The sequence below is a fragment of the Aotus nancymaae genome, unplaced genomic scaffold (assembly GCF_030222135.1).
Source record: "Aotus nancymaae isolate 86718 unplaced genomic scaffold, 86718_ANA_hifiasm-v0.15.2.pri h1tg000041l, whole genome shotgun sequence".
In the NCBI taxonomy this organism is placed as follows: domain Eukaryota; kingdom Metazoa; phylum Chordata; class Mammalia; order Primates; family Aotidae; genus Aotus; species Aotus nancymaae.
Window position 1 is genome coordinate 16371502 of NW_026988455.1, and position 14326 is coordinate 16385827.

Below are 14326 nucleotides of genomic sequence, written 5' to 3' on the forward strand. Positions count from 1 at the left end.
TTTACCATGACAAATTGAGACCTTTACCCTTCAATCATGATGATCCTATTTCACATTAGAACTCTCAAACTGAGGAAGCTTTACATGCACATCCCAGCTTGTTAAAAATGTATTTAAATGGGTTTGTTTTCTATATAACCCCATGTGCTGACTATTTCATTCTTTCTCTATTCCAGCCAGGCCAGCACCTCCAGGAGCCTTTCCCTAAAAAATCCTTCAAAGATCATAAATTATGTTCTCAGACCACGGCTTGAAAAATCGCAAAGGCAACAGAACTGGACCCATCAAAGATCATTTGCTTTCAAATCTGATAGGTTCTTGCTGCAAAGACGATTTAGAAACATACATCCAAAGAATCATAAACAACATATGTGCCTTGTGGATGGATTTTTCTTTGCTTTCTTACCTTTTTCCTTTCTTTAACATCGTAGAGGGCAATGCTGGCAAACAGAGGCTCAATTTCGATCTCGAACCTATCATAGAAAGAGAGGAAAATCTATGTGGCTGTAACTTAAGATAATTTTGAATTTTCTGAAAATGCCTGGATAAACTGGTTAAAAATGTGAGCAGTTTCCAGAAATATTTGGAAAACTCCAAGTATATGAGAATCACACTGGGATATTAATGGAGAAATATGGGAGGTTTGTGAAATATTCCTAATCACTTGAGATCATAGTGGACATTACAAAAGCATGCTGGATATTTTTGGGATGTCTCCCAAAAATTGCTTATTGGTAGCACTGCAGAGAAAGTGGGCTGAATGGATCTTTAGTCTGATCCATCTTCTTATCATTGTAACAACTGTGTTTTCAGAGGGTAGACTTTCTGTCTAAGGTAATGGACTTGTTCGTATCTCACATTTTATTGTTAGGATAGTATCTGTTTTCACAATCGCAAAGATATAGAACCAACCTAATTGCCCATCAACCACTGAGTGAATAAAGAAAATGTGGTATATATACACTAATGAATACTACTTAGCCATAAAAAGGAGGGAAATAATGTCTTTTTCAGGAACTTGGGTGCAGCTGGGTGGAACTCTGTTTGTTCCTGCATACTCATAGCTTAGTTCCCACTAACTGCAGCATTTGGTTTTCCTGAGTTACTTCACTTAGGAACTGTGTAAGTGTATGTAGCGCATTTTGCTTTGGCCTCATATTTACATCTGTTCGTGGACACTTGAGTAACTTCCACCTTTTGGCTATTGTGAAAAGTGCTGCTTTTTTTTTTTTGAGATGGAGTCTTGCTCTTGTTGCCCAGGCTGGAGTGCAGTGGCACGATCTCAGCTCACTGCAACCTCTGCCTCCCATGTTCAAGCAATTCTCCTGCCTCAGCCTCTCGTGTAGTTACTTAGGAGGTAACTCAGGAAAGGAAAACCAAGTGCCATACGTTAGTGGGAACTAAGCTATGAGTATGTAAAGACAAACAGAATAGTGTAACGGACCTTGGAGACTCAGAATGGGGAGAATAGAGGGTGATGAGGGACAAAAAATGACATATTGGGTACAATGTACACTACTTGGGTGATGGGTGCACTAAAATCTCAAACTTCACCACTATACATTCATCCATGTAACCAAAAACCACTTGTACCCTAAAGCCATTGAAACAACAGCAACAAAATGTTAAAGAATAAGCTCTGTATTATTCAATTCTAAGGAATGAGACTTTGCAGATGGCAACAAAAGAAAAGTTCGATTGCTTTTCCTTAGACTGATAGTGTGACAGTCAGAAGAATACTAGGTTTTGATGGGGATGGATGTCTGGCCCTTCCTAACTCCATTACTGGGGAGTTGCTGAGTTGAGGCCAGGGAGTGGACTGAGCACAGCAGATAAACACTGAGGTGCCTGGGCCCCATGAGAGCTAGAAAGAGGAGCCCTCATATTGACCCGAATTGCCAATTCCCCTTGAAATGGTGAACCCCAAAGCATAAACCTGCTGCATTATCCACCTTTAGTATCCTGGTGGACATTATAGGTGCATGTGGAACACTGATGAATGTCTTCCAAGTTTCTTAGCTTGATGTCCCATGGCCTTGGATGTTACCTGCTGAGAGCACCAGGAAAAGGGTCCCAGTCCACCATTAATCAGACGTCACGTCAGTAAAGCTATGCTGTGTCTCCAGCTATGTGCAAGAGGATGTCCTTATCAATGGATAGCTTTGTCTCAAAAGAGGACTTTTTAGAAGAATGTTTGGACAGAGTATGAACACAGACAAAAGGGTTATTTGCTAAAATGGCACCTTTGGAAATGAGGCAATATGGAATCATGGCAGACTCCCAGGGCACCCAGGCAGAGACCTGGACTCTGTTCCTCTTCGACCCCCTGCTAATTCTGTGATCCTAACCAGGTTACCTACCTTTCCGAATTCCATTTATTTATCTGCAAAATAAGGAAAGGACACTTGCTTTTCCATTTTCCAGGCTGTTGTGAGGATCATGTAAGATGATGTGTGTGAATATACCTTAAAACAATGCTGAGTAGCAGCGCTCTTCACAATAGCCAATAGGTGGAAGTCACCCAAGTGTCCATGGACAGATGCACATGTGAGGCCAAAGCAAAATGTACTACACACATACAATGGAATATTATTTAGCCATAAAAAGGAGGGAGATTCTGATACATGCTATAATATAGATGAATCTGAAGACACGATGGTAAGTAAAAGAAGCCAGTCACAAAGACAGTTACTTTATGATTCCCCTTATATGAAGCACCTAGAGTAGTCAAATTCATAGAGGGATTTGCTATTGCTGTAGAAAGTAGAATGGTAGTTGCCAGGTACTGGGGAGTAGAGAGCGTAAGGAGTTATTGTTTAATGGGTACAGAGTTTCAGTTTGGGAAGAGAAAAATTCCTGGAGGTGGATGGCAATGATGGTTGCAGAACAATGTGAATGTACTCACCACTGAACCATACCTTAAAAATGGTTAAGATGGTAGATTTTATGTGATGTACATTTTACCACCTGAAAGCCCAGTGCTGAGGATTTCTATGATTATTATTTCTATTATTAGGTAATTGCACATTAACTGGGGGCTTTCTTTTCTTTTTTCTTTGGTGAGATGGAGTTTCACTCTTCGCCCAGGATGGAGTACAATGGTGTAATCTCAGCTCACTGCAACCTCTGCCACTGGGGTTCAAGCAATTCTCCTGCCTTAGCCTTCCCAAAAGCTGGGATTATAGGTACACGCCACCATGCCTGGCTAATTTTTGTATTTTTAGTAGAGATGGGGTCTCACCATGTTGTCCAGGCTGGTCTTGAACTCCTGACCTCAGGTGATTCACTTGCCTTGGCCTCCCGAAGTACTGGGATTACAGGTGTGAGCCACCATACCAGGCCAATTTGGGGCTTTCTTGTGCCCAGACTCAGCAGCTGCTGCCTAGAATGGCCAACCTATATTTAATTGTGTCCTACCTACTACACAAAGGGCCTGAATATTGCTATGATATACTTAGGTAGGTACTGAGTGGTAAGTCCTCTGTGGTTCAGAGAATGGAAAAGAGAATTGACATTTATTAAAGACTTAAAATTGTGCTGTAATAAGTGCTTTCCACACATCAGCCTCTTTACACGACTACAGCATAATTCAGATATTATCTGCATTTAACACACTAGGACACCAACGTTCTCAGGAATTAAGGAACTTGCCAAAGTCCACAAAGTTAGGAATGAGCACAGTCAGGCTTTGAGGCCAGCTGTCTCTGATCACAGAACCTGGGCTTTTTCTATGAGTGTTTGTTCTTCAAGTGTAGTTCCCCAAAACTAGCATTCTGAAGCAAAAGAAGTTTTCCAGCCTGCAGGTTTCTTGATCTACCTGAGACCTACACAACCAGAATCTCTTGAGGGAGATTGTTATGGGAGGTCCTCTAAAATCCACATTTAAAATAAACTCCCTGGGTAAACTTTCTGTACATTAAAGTTTCACCATCAAGAAGACTCCTAAGAGCTAAGATTACTTTTTATAAGATGGTATTAAATCCTAAAAATCTTTCTCCACTTAAAATACAAAACAGAAAAATACTGTGTTATCATTCTTTTTTTTCTGTTACAAACACAGAATTGGCAGGAGCCTAATTCTTTCTGTGTCTTTGAGAGTTTATAGATTTCTGAAAAGCAATACAGAGACAGTTACAGATAGATGTCCATGACTTTAAACAAATTCCTCAGCTGCTAAAATCTGTAGTTTTTTTATTTTTTTGTTTTTTTATTTTTTTATTTTAAAAGATGGGGTTTCACCATGTTGGTCAGGTTGGTCTTGAACTCCCGACCTCAGGTGATCCGCCCACCTTGGCCTCCAAAGTGCTTGGATTACAGGCGTGAGCCACCACGCCTGGCCAAATCTGTAGTTCTAGAAATAGAATCCTGCATATAATGTCAATGGGAAAACATCTGCCATTAATATTACCCTTATATTTTCAGTATTCAAACTGTAACATTCTAGGCTTACCTATAAGAATTTGTTTCTTTTCTTTTGTCTAGTTTACTCTAAGTGGTTATTCTGGGGCTATCTCTTTGGTCCATCTTTTCTCTTGCGGGTATATGTTAGCATGGATACTATTTAAAACACTTGAGCTGGCCAAGGCACCTGGTGAATATGTCAATTCGACTTCACTTCTGCTTTGACAGTTGGGGGGATATCACTAGAAACTGCACTTGACAATTTTCATTAAGAGATATTCAAGTGACTCCTCTTTTTTTAATTTTAGAGACAGGGTCTCACTCTGTCACTCAGGCTGGAGTACAGTGGCATGATAATAGCTCACTGCAGACTTGAACTCCTGGCCTCAAGCGATCCTCCCACCTCAGCCTCCCATTGTAGCTAGGACTAAAGGTGCATCACCACATCTGTTAATTTTTGTAGACGGGGTTCTGACTATATTGCCCAGCCTGGTCTCAAACTCCCGGCATCAAGTGATCCTCCCACTTTGGCCTCCCAAAGTGTTGGGATTACAGGTGTGAGTCACTGCACTTGGCCTCCATCAACTTAAAAAATAAATAAATAAATAACAACACACATCTTCTTAGTGGCCATGTTTTCCCACCTGTGAGAACAGCTGCCTCTATTCATTGGAGAGGTCTAGTAAGCTTGGTGATGAGCACCATACGGGAGAATTTCTGCCATATCAAATGACATAGTCACTGCATCTAAAAGTAGCCTGATGATGCATTCTGTGGGGGGCAGGTGGGTGCCTCAGACAATAGAGAAGGCTTCCTAAACAATGCAGAGGGGAACAGCCACTTCCAGTCGGTCCTCCTGCCGACCAGACAGGCGAGGAAGCTCCCACTTCCAGGTTGGCTTGCAAGGGCTAGAGCTAGCTTTTCTGTGCCATACTAGATACTCAGCTGGTTTATGGGCTGCTCATTTCTCTATACAAAAGGCCCTGAAGCCCTTCTGGTAGAAGTGGCCAGGGGGAGGAGACTATAACATCAAGAGACCACCCATCACTGTGCAGGCAGACTTGCTGGCTTGTATTCCGAGGCAGAAGAACTTGGGAGAGGCTGTGTGTTAGAATCATAGAAGTTTGTGGTAGGTGGGAACTTGGAGACCATAAGGTCTATCAACTTCATTTATAGGTAAGAACTCAAAATCCCAGGGAAGTTCCCAGGGTTGAAACCCAGCCTTACATCCAGAATCCACATGCCTTCTCACTGTAAACCAGGGGCTGCTGAAGGGACCCTTGAATTGACTTGGAGAGAGGGGTGACCCTTCTAACGCTATATAAAGAAATGTTACGCTTCTGTAGTTTTGCTTAGGTAGACTATGTACAACTTTAAAGTTTTCATCTGTAGATTTGAAGAGGAAGAACTAATTCTTGAAAGTAGCGGTCTGCAGAGAGGAAGAGAGACATGGAAGCACTCTGGGAGGACACAAGACAATCTTGCAGTGCAAGAAGAAAATACTAGAATTTATTTACATTTATCTAGTTCATCCTTTAAAATTTCTCAATTATATATTTTATAATGTAGATATTTTAATGTGAAAGTACAAAATTAATATATGTATATAGAGGACTTTTTTTTTTTACTGTCAAAGTATACAATCAAAACATATGGATGTAACTGCTTTAAAGTAGATGTGGCAAATAATTGGCCCACAATCTGAAACCAGATTGTAGCTGTGTTTTGTTTTAATTGTATGATGTATAAAGGGAATGAGAATATACTTAGGGAGTCGGTATATTATGCAGAAAAATCTGGGTTTCCAGCTTCTCTTGAAAAAAATAAACAGTTTACAAAAATGGGCCTGTTTATTCAGATGGCAAGAATTGGCTGTTGCTAGTAGTGAGTGCCCCCTTAACATGGTTACTACAGTCCCCACCACTCCCTATTGTCCCCTGGCACTAAGACTGAGTTCTAGTTGAATTTATCATTGTGTTTCAACAGTGGCATACTGGCAAATGTTTAATAAATAATCTCAGTGCTGAGGGTGGTGCACTCTTGTAGCATTGGCTGATTTCTACATTGTAAATACTTTTACCATGGCCAATTAAAGTTACCAATGTGACTTCACTGAACACAGGGTTAGGAAGAGATGTGCACTGTCAGCTGTCATGAGTTAGTAGAGCTGACTCCAGCACACCACTGATGTAAGTGTTATTTTTCTTAACATAGGTCATTTCACTCAATTACCTTACATGTCTAACTTTAGTAGACACTTGTGTTTGCTTTCTGTATTGTAGAAGAATGACTGTCAAAAGGTTGGTAGAAAAAAAAAATCCAGGAATAGACTCAAATGGTGCCCTTTCTACTACTCCACAGCTGCTCAGTGTTAAAAGTATTTTGGGAACTTCTCTCTGATTCAAGCTCTGATGATAAACACAACATTTGTATCTAAAAGACAAGATCAATCTCAAAGTAGTGGTAGTGTGTTGGTTGATACTTACTTTAACATCAGCAACTTGACCAATATTCTGTTGCCCAGATGCTCCTTGGGACATTCTGGTACCGGACGTATTTCCACAGCATCCTCCTATTATTAATCACATCATAAGGAAATCATTAGTAAATTCTGTGAGGAGTTCCAGTTAGAGTTAACCCAGGGAAGGGAAGGTTGCCTTCCATGGCTCAAGTTCACTTAGATTTGCTTTATTTCTAACACTCTACCTCTTATAACAAAGTCTGTCATCCAACCCCTGACCTTCAAAGCCAGGAATTACAGCAAACATTTTCTCCTTTTAGAAACCAAGCATTTAAGACAAAGAGACTGAAGGAGGAAGGAAGGAAATGTGAACATGGATATGGCTTAGTAACATCCACCAGATGGCATTGCAAAATCTTTTACCTATTGTTGATGTTTTTGTGTGTTTTTTGCCCACTCTAATTACACATTCAGAATATTTCTCCTGTCAAGGGCTTTACTAGTAAGTATGTGACTTTCAGATTTGAAATCTGAGTCAGAATGGTTCACTTAAGGCTGTAAACCATCGATCCTATAACACAGAGTCATTTTCTCAGTTCACTGTTTTCTTAAACAGGTGATAGAGATTGGGGTTGAATTGACAAGTTCTAGGCAGGCTTATGCCGTTAGAACTTGCTGAAGTGCTAGGTATATGAAACTTAGTAATGACAAATTAAGAGCTCTACTTGTTTATTTTACCTCACAGAACCTAAAGACTTAAGGAGAATGTCAAGTCCCTATTGTAACTTTAACACCTGCATCTGAACTATCATTCTATCTTAATTATATTCATGTATGCAAAAATAAGCAGTGCAAATCCTTGAAAACAGTAATTCTCACTCTTGTAGTATGCTTTCCAAACGCTGGTGAGTGCTCTGCCGATCACAAGGGTCCAAAGAACAGGGTCATGTCTCACTGTCTTTTCCTGGGAGATTTCCATTGAATACCCCCCGGCAAGTCTAACATTCTTCCAAATAGCAGCAAAATCACCTTCCTGGTAAATATGTACCCACTCTGGTGGAATGATCCATGTGATAAACTCATCATTACTCCAGCCTCTCCCTGTGGTCCCCATTCCTTGTGGTTACAGTTGGCCATGCTGCTAGGTGGAATGGCTGAGTTTATTTCAGAGGAGACACTTCTGGTGCCTACCCCAAGCTAGACTCCCTCGGAGCAGTCTGGAACTTTTAGGATGATTGGAACAGACATATCCAAAGGGAGGATCTCCCGAACTGGAAAACAACCTGAAGGTAGAGACACTCATGGATTTCTAGGACTGCCTTTGGTCTAGATTCTAATTTTTGAAATCCTTTTAAAAAAGATTGTCATTTGGAAAATTTTAAACATATGCAAAAGTAGAGAGAGTAATGCAACGAACCACTAATCACCCATCACCTGGCTTCAACAAGCTCAACTCATGGGCGTTCTGCTTTCATCTATTCACCCACTTACTACCTTTCTCTCTCAATACTGGGTTACTTAGAAGCAACTTCCCAGAGACCATATAAATATTAATATTTCAGTACATATCTTTAAAAGATAAAGACTTTAAAAAACATATAGCAATACCATTATTATGCCTAAAATTAATAACAATTTCTTATTGGCACTAAATAATTTTTGTCAGTTTCAAATTTCCTTGACTGTCTCAATTTGTTTTTACTGTTATTTTTGTTAAATGAAGATCCAAGCAAAGCCCACATACAACATTTGGATGATGTATTTCCTACGTCTCCTCTAATCTATATAAATTTCTTCAGTCTTTACAGCTAACTGAAATGGGAACTAATTCCCAAGAAGGCGCGAAGTGGAAATGTGAAACGTTAGTGGATACCTCTTGTTTTCATCATCCTAAAGACACACATAAATGAAGGGAATGAAAAATATAATGAGAGAGGAAGAGACGGTACAAGAGAGATGATACTCTTTCAGTTACTGTCCCAGAGGATCTGGAGGTCAACTCCACATTTGCCTACCTGTGATTTCCTTAGGTGAGCCAAGAAGTACTCACCCCACCTTTTTTTCTGAGTTGGTTTTAGTTGGGTTCTGTCACTTGCAACCAAGAGCCTCAGCAAACTTTTCCATGATTTAAAGTATTAGTGGAATCTTTCTCAGTGATAGACATAGAATGCCTTTTGTAGAATCAGAATGAATTAGGGAAACAACTTGCCTTATGGAACCTTGGTGGTTAAGTCCAACTTTTGCTTCTCCTGTAGACTCAGCCATAACCTGGATATACTAGTTTACCTCTCGTCTAACTTTCCTTACAGGGAAATCAAGTAAGGATAATATTTAAAAATCTGATTGTATCATTAAAAAAACCAGTATTTGTAATCATTTCAGAGTAGGTAGCAATTTACCTTTCTTCCATAGAACTTTCTTAGGATAAAGTACAAATTATAAGTACAAGCTTCAAAATATTAAAGGGCTGGTATAGAGGCTCTCAAGCATTTTAGACATGCCAATTTAAAAATAACTGGTACACTAAATTACAAAGCATTTCTCTCTACTCAATAAAAGCGGGCCCCATTAGGCCTGCTGCTAGATTATAACTTTCAGTCCCAACAGAGTGTCTGCATTGTTTCAAAGATCATAAAACAAAGTTCCTCTAAAACCAGGCTATGTTTCATTCTTTCAATCAATTCAGATGGGACATTCTCCTGTCTAGTACCACCAGGGAGACACTGACAAGCAAATGTCTCACTGGACATATTCTCTGCATCCTTTAATTGTTCTCTCTCTTCTGGCATCCACTTTGGGTCCCTCTATTACATGTTGGCATCTCCATCAGAGAACTGAGAGGAAGAGGGAGGAAAGTAAAGGCCAAATCGGTCTGATTTAATGTATCTTGACAAATCTGGTAAAAAGTCTTAATGTTATGGATGGAAACTGAAAAGTTACACGATATTTAAAAATATCATCTTTGGATTTCAGTTATATGTGCTAACATACCAGGTAGTCATAGGTATGCAGATACACAAACAAGCAAACATGAATTTTGGAGCTAATGGGTCAGGGCCCCATTTTATAATTTATCTGTTGAATCTTGAAAAAGCTCTTTAACCTAATTCTTGCTTTCTAATAATACAGGTGATGATATTGCTCACATTATTCATACTTTATTAATTTAGTTTTTAATTGACAAATAGTAATTGTGTACATTTATGGGGTACAATGTAATGTTTTGATCTATGTATACATTGCAGAAAGATTAAATCAAGCTAATTAATATATCTATCACCTCACCAACTTATCTTGTGTGTGTGTGTGATAAGAAAATTAAAAATCTTTTTTGAAAGCAGTTTTGAAATATATAACACATTATTATTAACTCTGGTCACTATGCAGTGCAGTAGGTCACTAAAACATATTCCTCCAGTCTGAGACTTTGTAGACTTTGATCAATATCTTCCCCGGTAACCACTTTTCTACTCTGTTTCTATGAGATCTACTTTTTTAGATTCTGTATATAAGTGAGATAATTTATTTTTATAATCTGCCTCATTCAGAAGAGCATTTGAAACTGCTGACGAAAACTGCAAATAAAATAAAAATAGATGAGGAAACCAAGGTGCTTAGGATAAAAAAAGAAAAGAAAGCTGGAATATATAAATTCAGGACGCTAATCAGTAAGCTGCCCCATTTGGTGAAGGTGGACAGAAATTTGCTCTAAGTAAAGAATTTAAGATAGTTAGATACAAAATGAGCAAAATCTCTAAGTGTTCATATTATCTCAGCAGAAGTACCCTTCTTTGTCTGAAGACTTGAATTGCCCTTTAGATCCTCAAAGAGGAAGGTGCTAGATGATGGGTAGGTCAATGTCAACAACACTATTTCCATGTGGACATGATATGCTATCTCATGACTGCTGTTTCCTTTATTGTCCTCCCTGCTGACAGTGGTGAGTTCACCGAAGGGCAGGTCAGCTAACACAATCCGGAAGGGTGGGGGTATCAGGCTCTCTGATGGTCTTGCTTATTCCAAGGATTGAATTTCAATTATTTAGAGGCATGGATGGACAGAATATCTTTTATGCCAAGTTTTCCCAAATCTTGTTTCTTGCAACTGAACCTTTAATAAAATTTGGACAGCAGAGATATAGCGGTAATCTGTTCTGGCAAGACCCAGAAGTGTAGATAACCTCACATGCAGAGGGGAAAACTGAGTGCCTCCCATGAAGTATGAGGAGTTCAAACAGACACAAGGCTTAAACAAGGGTCATTTCTCATTTCCTCCAAAGTGCCCCAGGCAGTGATCACAGGCAAAGTCTACATTATCCTATTGTTGTGGGTCAGTGCCAACGAAGAAGTAAACAATCAAGATCCCGAAGTCCTACATGTTGGGAGCATGGGCTGTGATCATCTTAGCCCAAAATGTTTTCAAAGCAGGTCCCTCTGATTGCTCAGAGACCATTAAAAGAAAGTAACAAAGCATTCAACAACATCAAAGTTTAAGTAATATATGTCTCAATGGATTCGTTGCCACATATACCTTCAAATAATAGAATGGTTTGACTTGCTGGGTGTGATTACTACATATAGACCCTTGAAACATTTGGGGATTCAATGAGATACTCTCAGTGAATATATTGTGTAAAGTGCTATGACAATTCCAGTAGTTATTATTATCAGAATCCCATCTGTACGATAATCAATATTGGTTCTGCTATGGCACCTGGGCTTGCCTGAGTGAAAAACACGGCCCCAGAAATCATACATGTGAGCCCTGATATCACGGGCTGCTATACAGTAATAATGAACACCACAATCATCCACGTGACTCTCAGAGACTTCATTGAGATTCTCCAGTATGCAGACAGTGGCACCCACCTCATCCACTGTTGGGTAAAGGGCAAAGAGCTCGGCCTGCCGATTGGTCCTCCGGGCCTCCTCGTTCTGCTTCTCAAAGTCCTCGGCACTTACTTGCTGCAGGAGGTTTTCTAGCCGCTGGTCAGGCTGCAGGCTGCGGAGGTCAAAGTCACAGGCAGTGAGGGGGCCTTTCCCAGACACATCGCACAGCACGTTTAGGTGGCGGGGGCCTGTCTGTGAGAGAAAACAGTGGGTCTTTGTGAGAGAGACAGCGAGTCTAAAATGAGAACTAAAGAATCTGGGATCTCAAGACTGCTCCAATTTGGGACTACAGAATCTCAGGCAATCCTCAAGCTTTCTGAAGAAACTGGGGGTTTTACAAGAATGGCATCTTAGCTTCCTGGCTGGACTATTCTAAAATTAAATGTCTTCTTCTCACTTGGAAACAGGTAGTTACTCATGATATGCAGACAAACCAGTCCTAAGGAAAGGACTAAAAACAGCACTACGTTCCTATCAGTGGTCAGCTTGTTCTTTCCTGGGGCTGAGGGCCAAGCCTCTTAATGAACCATGCTCATGTCTCCCACTAGAGCAAAACAGAGCTGCAAGAAGGTGCAATAAAAAGGACACTGGGCCAGGAGCAGTGGCTTATACCTGTAATCCTAGTACTTTGGGTGGACAAGGTGGGAGGATCGCTTGAGGTCAGGAGTTCAAGACTAGCCTGGCAACACAATGAGACTCTCTCACTAAGAGAAAAAAAGCAAAACTTAGCCAGGCATGGTGGCATGCACCCATAGTCTTAGCTACTTGGAAGGCTTAGGTAGGAAGACTGCTTGAGCCCAGTCTAGGACGTCAAGGGTGCAGTGAGGTATGATTACTTTTTTTTTTGGGACGGAGTCTTGCTGCAACACCCAGGCTTGAGTACAGTGGCACCATCTCAGCTCACTACAACCTCTGGCTCTGGGGTTCAAGCGATTCTCCTGCCTCAGCCTCCCAAGTAGCTGGGACTATAGGGGCCTGCCACCACATCTGGCTAATTCTTGTATTTTTAGTAGAGATGGGGTTTCACCATGTTGGCCAGGTTGGTCTCAAACTCCTGACCTCAGGTGATCTGCCTGCCTCAGCCTCCCAAAGTGCTGGGATTACAGGCGTGAGCCATTGCGCCCAGCCACATTTAAGTCTTTAATCCATTTTGGTTGCTACATAATAAGATCAAAGTGACAGCCTATCACTCTTTGCCATATTGTTTTGATAGAAGCAAGTCCCAGGTCCCACTCAGTCGGGGATGAACATCACAAAGGTGTGAATGTCACAGGTCCAGATGATGGGGCAACCACAGAATCTGTCTGCCACACTAATTTTCTGATAATTTAAAGTGCACATCTAGCTTCTGTAATAATGCACTATTTTTAAAATATTGGGCTCATGCCTGAAATCCAGCACTTTGGGAGGCCGAGGTAGGTGGATCACCTGAGGTCAGGGGTTCGAGGCCAGCCTGGCCAACATGGCGAAACCCCATCTCTACTGAAAATATAAAAAAAATTAGCCAGGCATGATGGTGGCTGGTGCCTGTAATCCCAGCTACTCAGGAGGCTGAGGCAGGAGAATCGCTTGAATCCGGGAGGTGGAGGTTGTAGTGACCCAAGGTCATGCCACTATACTCCAGCCTGGGCAACAAGAGTGAAACTCTATCTCAAAAAAAAAGAAAAAATTAATAGACACATAATATTTGTACCTATTATGGGGTATAATATTTTGATACCTGTGTACAATGTGCAATTATCAAATCAGGGTAATTAACGTATCCATCACTTCAAACAATGATTATTTCTTTGCGTTAGGATCATTCAAAATCCTTTCTTCTAGCTATTTGGAAATACAGAATAAATTATTATTAACTCTAGTCACCTTACAGTACTATAGAACACTAGAACTTATTCCTCCTATCTAGCTATAATTTTGTAACTATTAACCAACCTCTCTATTCTCTTCTCCATCCACCCTTCTCAGACTCTAGTTACCACTACTCTACCCTCTACTTCTATGAGATCAACTTATTTATCTTCCACATATAAGTGAGATCATACAGTATTTGTCTTACTGTGCTTGGCTTATTTCACTTAACATTGTCCAGGCTCATCCGTGTTGATGCAAAGGACAGGATTTCATTTTTTATGGCTGAACAGTATTTTATTGTGTATATAAACCACATTTTCTTTATCCAGTCTTCTGTTGATGGATACTTAGGTTGAGTCCATGTCTTGGCTACTGTGAACAGTGCTGCAATAAACATGGGGGTGAAGATGTCTCTTTGATATAGTGATATCCTTTCCTCTGGATCGTTTGGTCAACTTGGCTCTTAAACACAGATAGTGACTTGAGTGCTATGTTAGTATGTTGTAGGAAAGCGTGTGCTTTGTGCGTATGCTGGTCTTCACCTATTGTCTCTGGGCTCCAAATTCACCCTTTTACGTTTTGTTCTTTGATACTGGGTCAGCAAATTATATTTCTGGTTTCTTGTCTCTTTAGGTTCTGTCAATAGGGGGCGCTACAGGGTTACCGGATGGCTTGAGGGGGACAAAGGTCCTGGCTCCTTCCTGTTGCTGGTCCTCTCACC

At 40.5% G+C, this 14326-nt stretch overlaps 1 protein-coding gene across 8 annotated transcripts in view; it reads right to left on the reverse strand.

The window, feature by feature from the left end:
• The window catches only part of DOCK8 (dedicator of cytokinesis 8), a 242801-nt gene that overhangs the window by 138751 nt on the left and 89724 nt on the right, over positions 1 to 14326 (reverse strand). For all 8 annotated transcript variants that reach the window (XM_064361489.1, XM_064361488.1, XM_064361493.1 and 5 more), the window contains 3 exons: positions 11731 to 11943; positions 6888 to 6973; positions 407 to 473 (listed from right to left, as the gene is read on the reverse strand). In XM_064361489.1, the coding sequence (XP_064217559.1) occupies positions 407 to 473; positions 6888 to 6973; positions 11731 to 11943 (366 nt within the window). The remainder of the gene's footprint in view (positions 1 to 406; positions 474 to 6887; positions 6974 to 11730; positions 11944 to 14326) is intronic.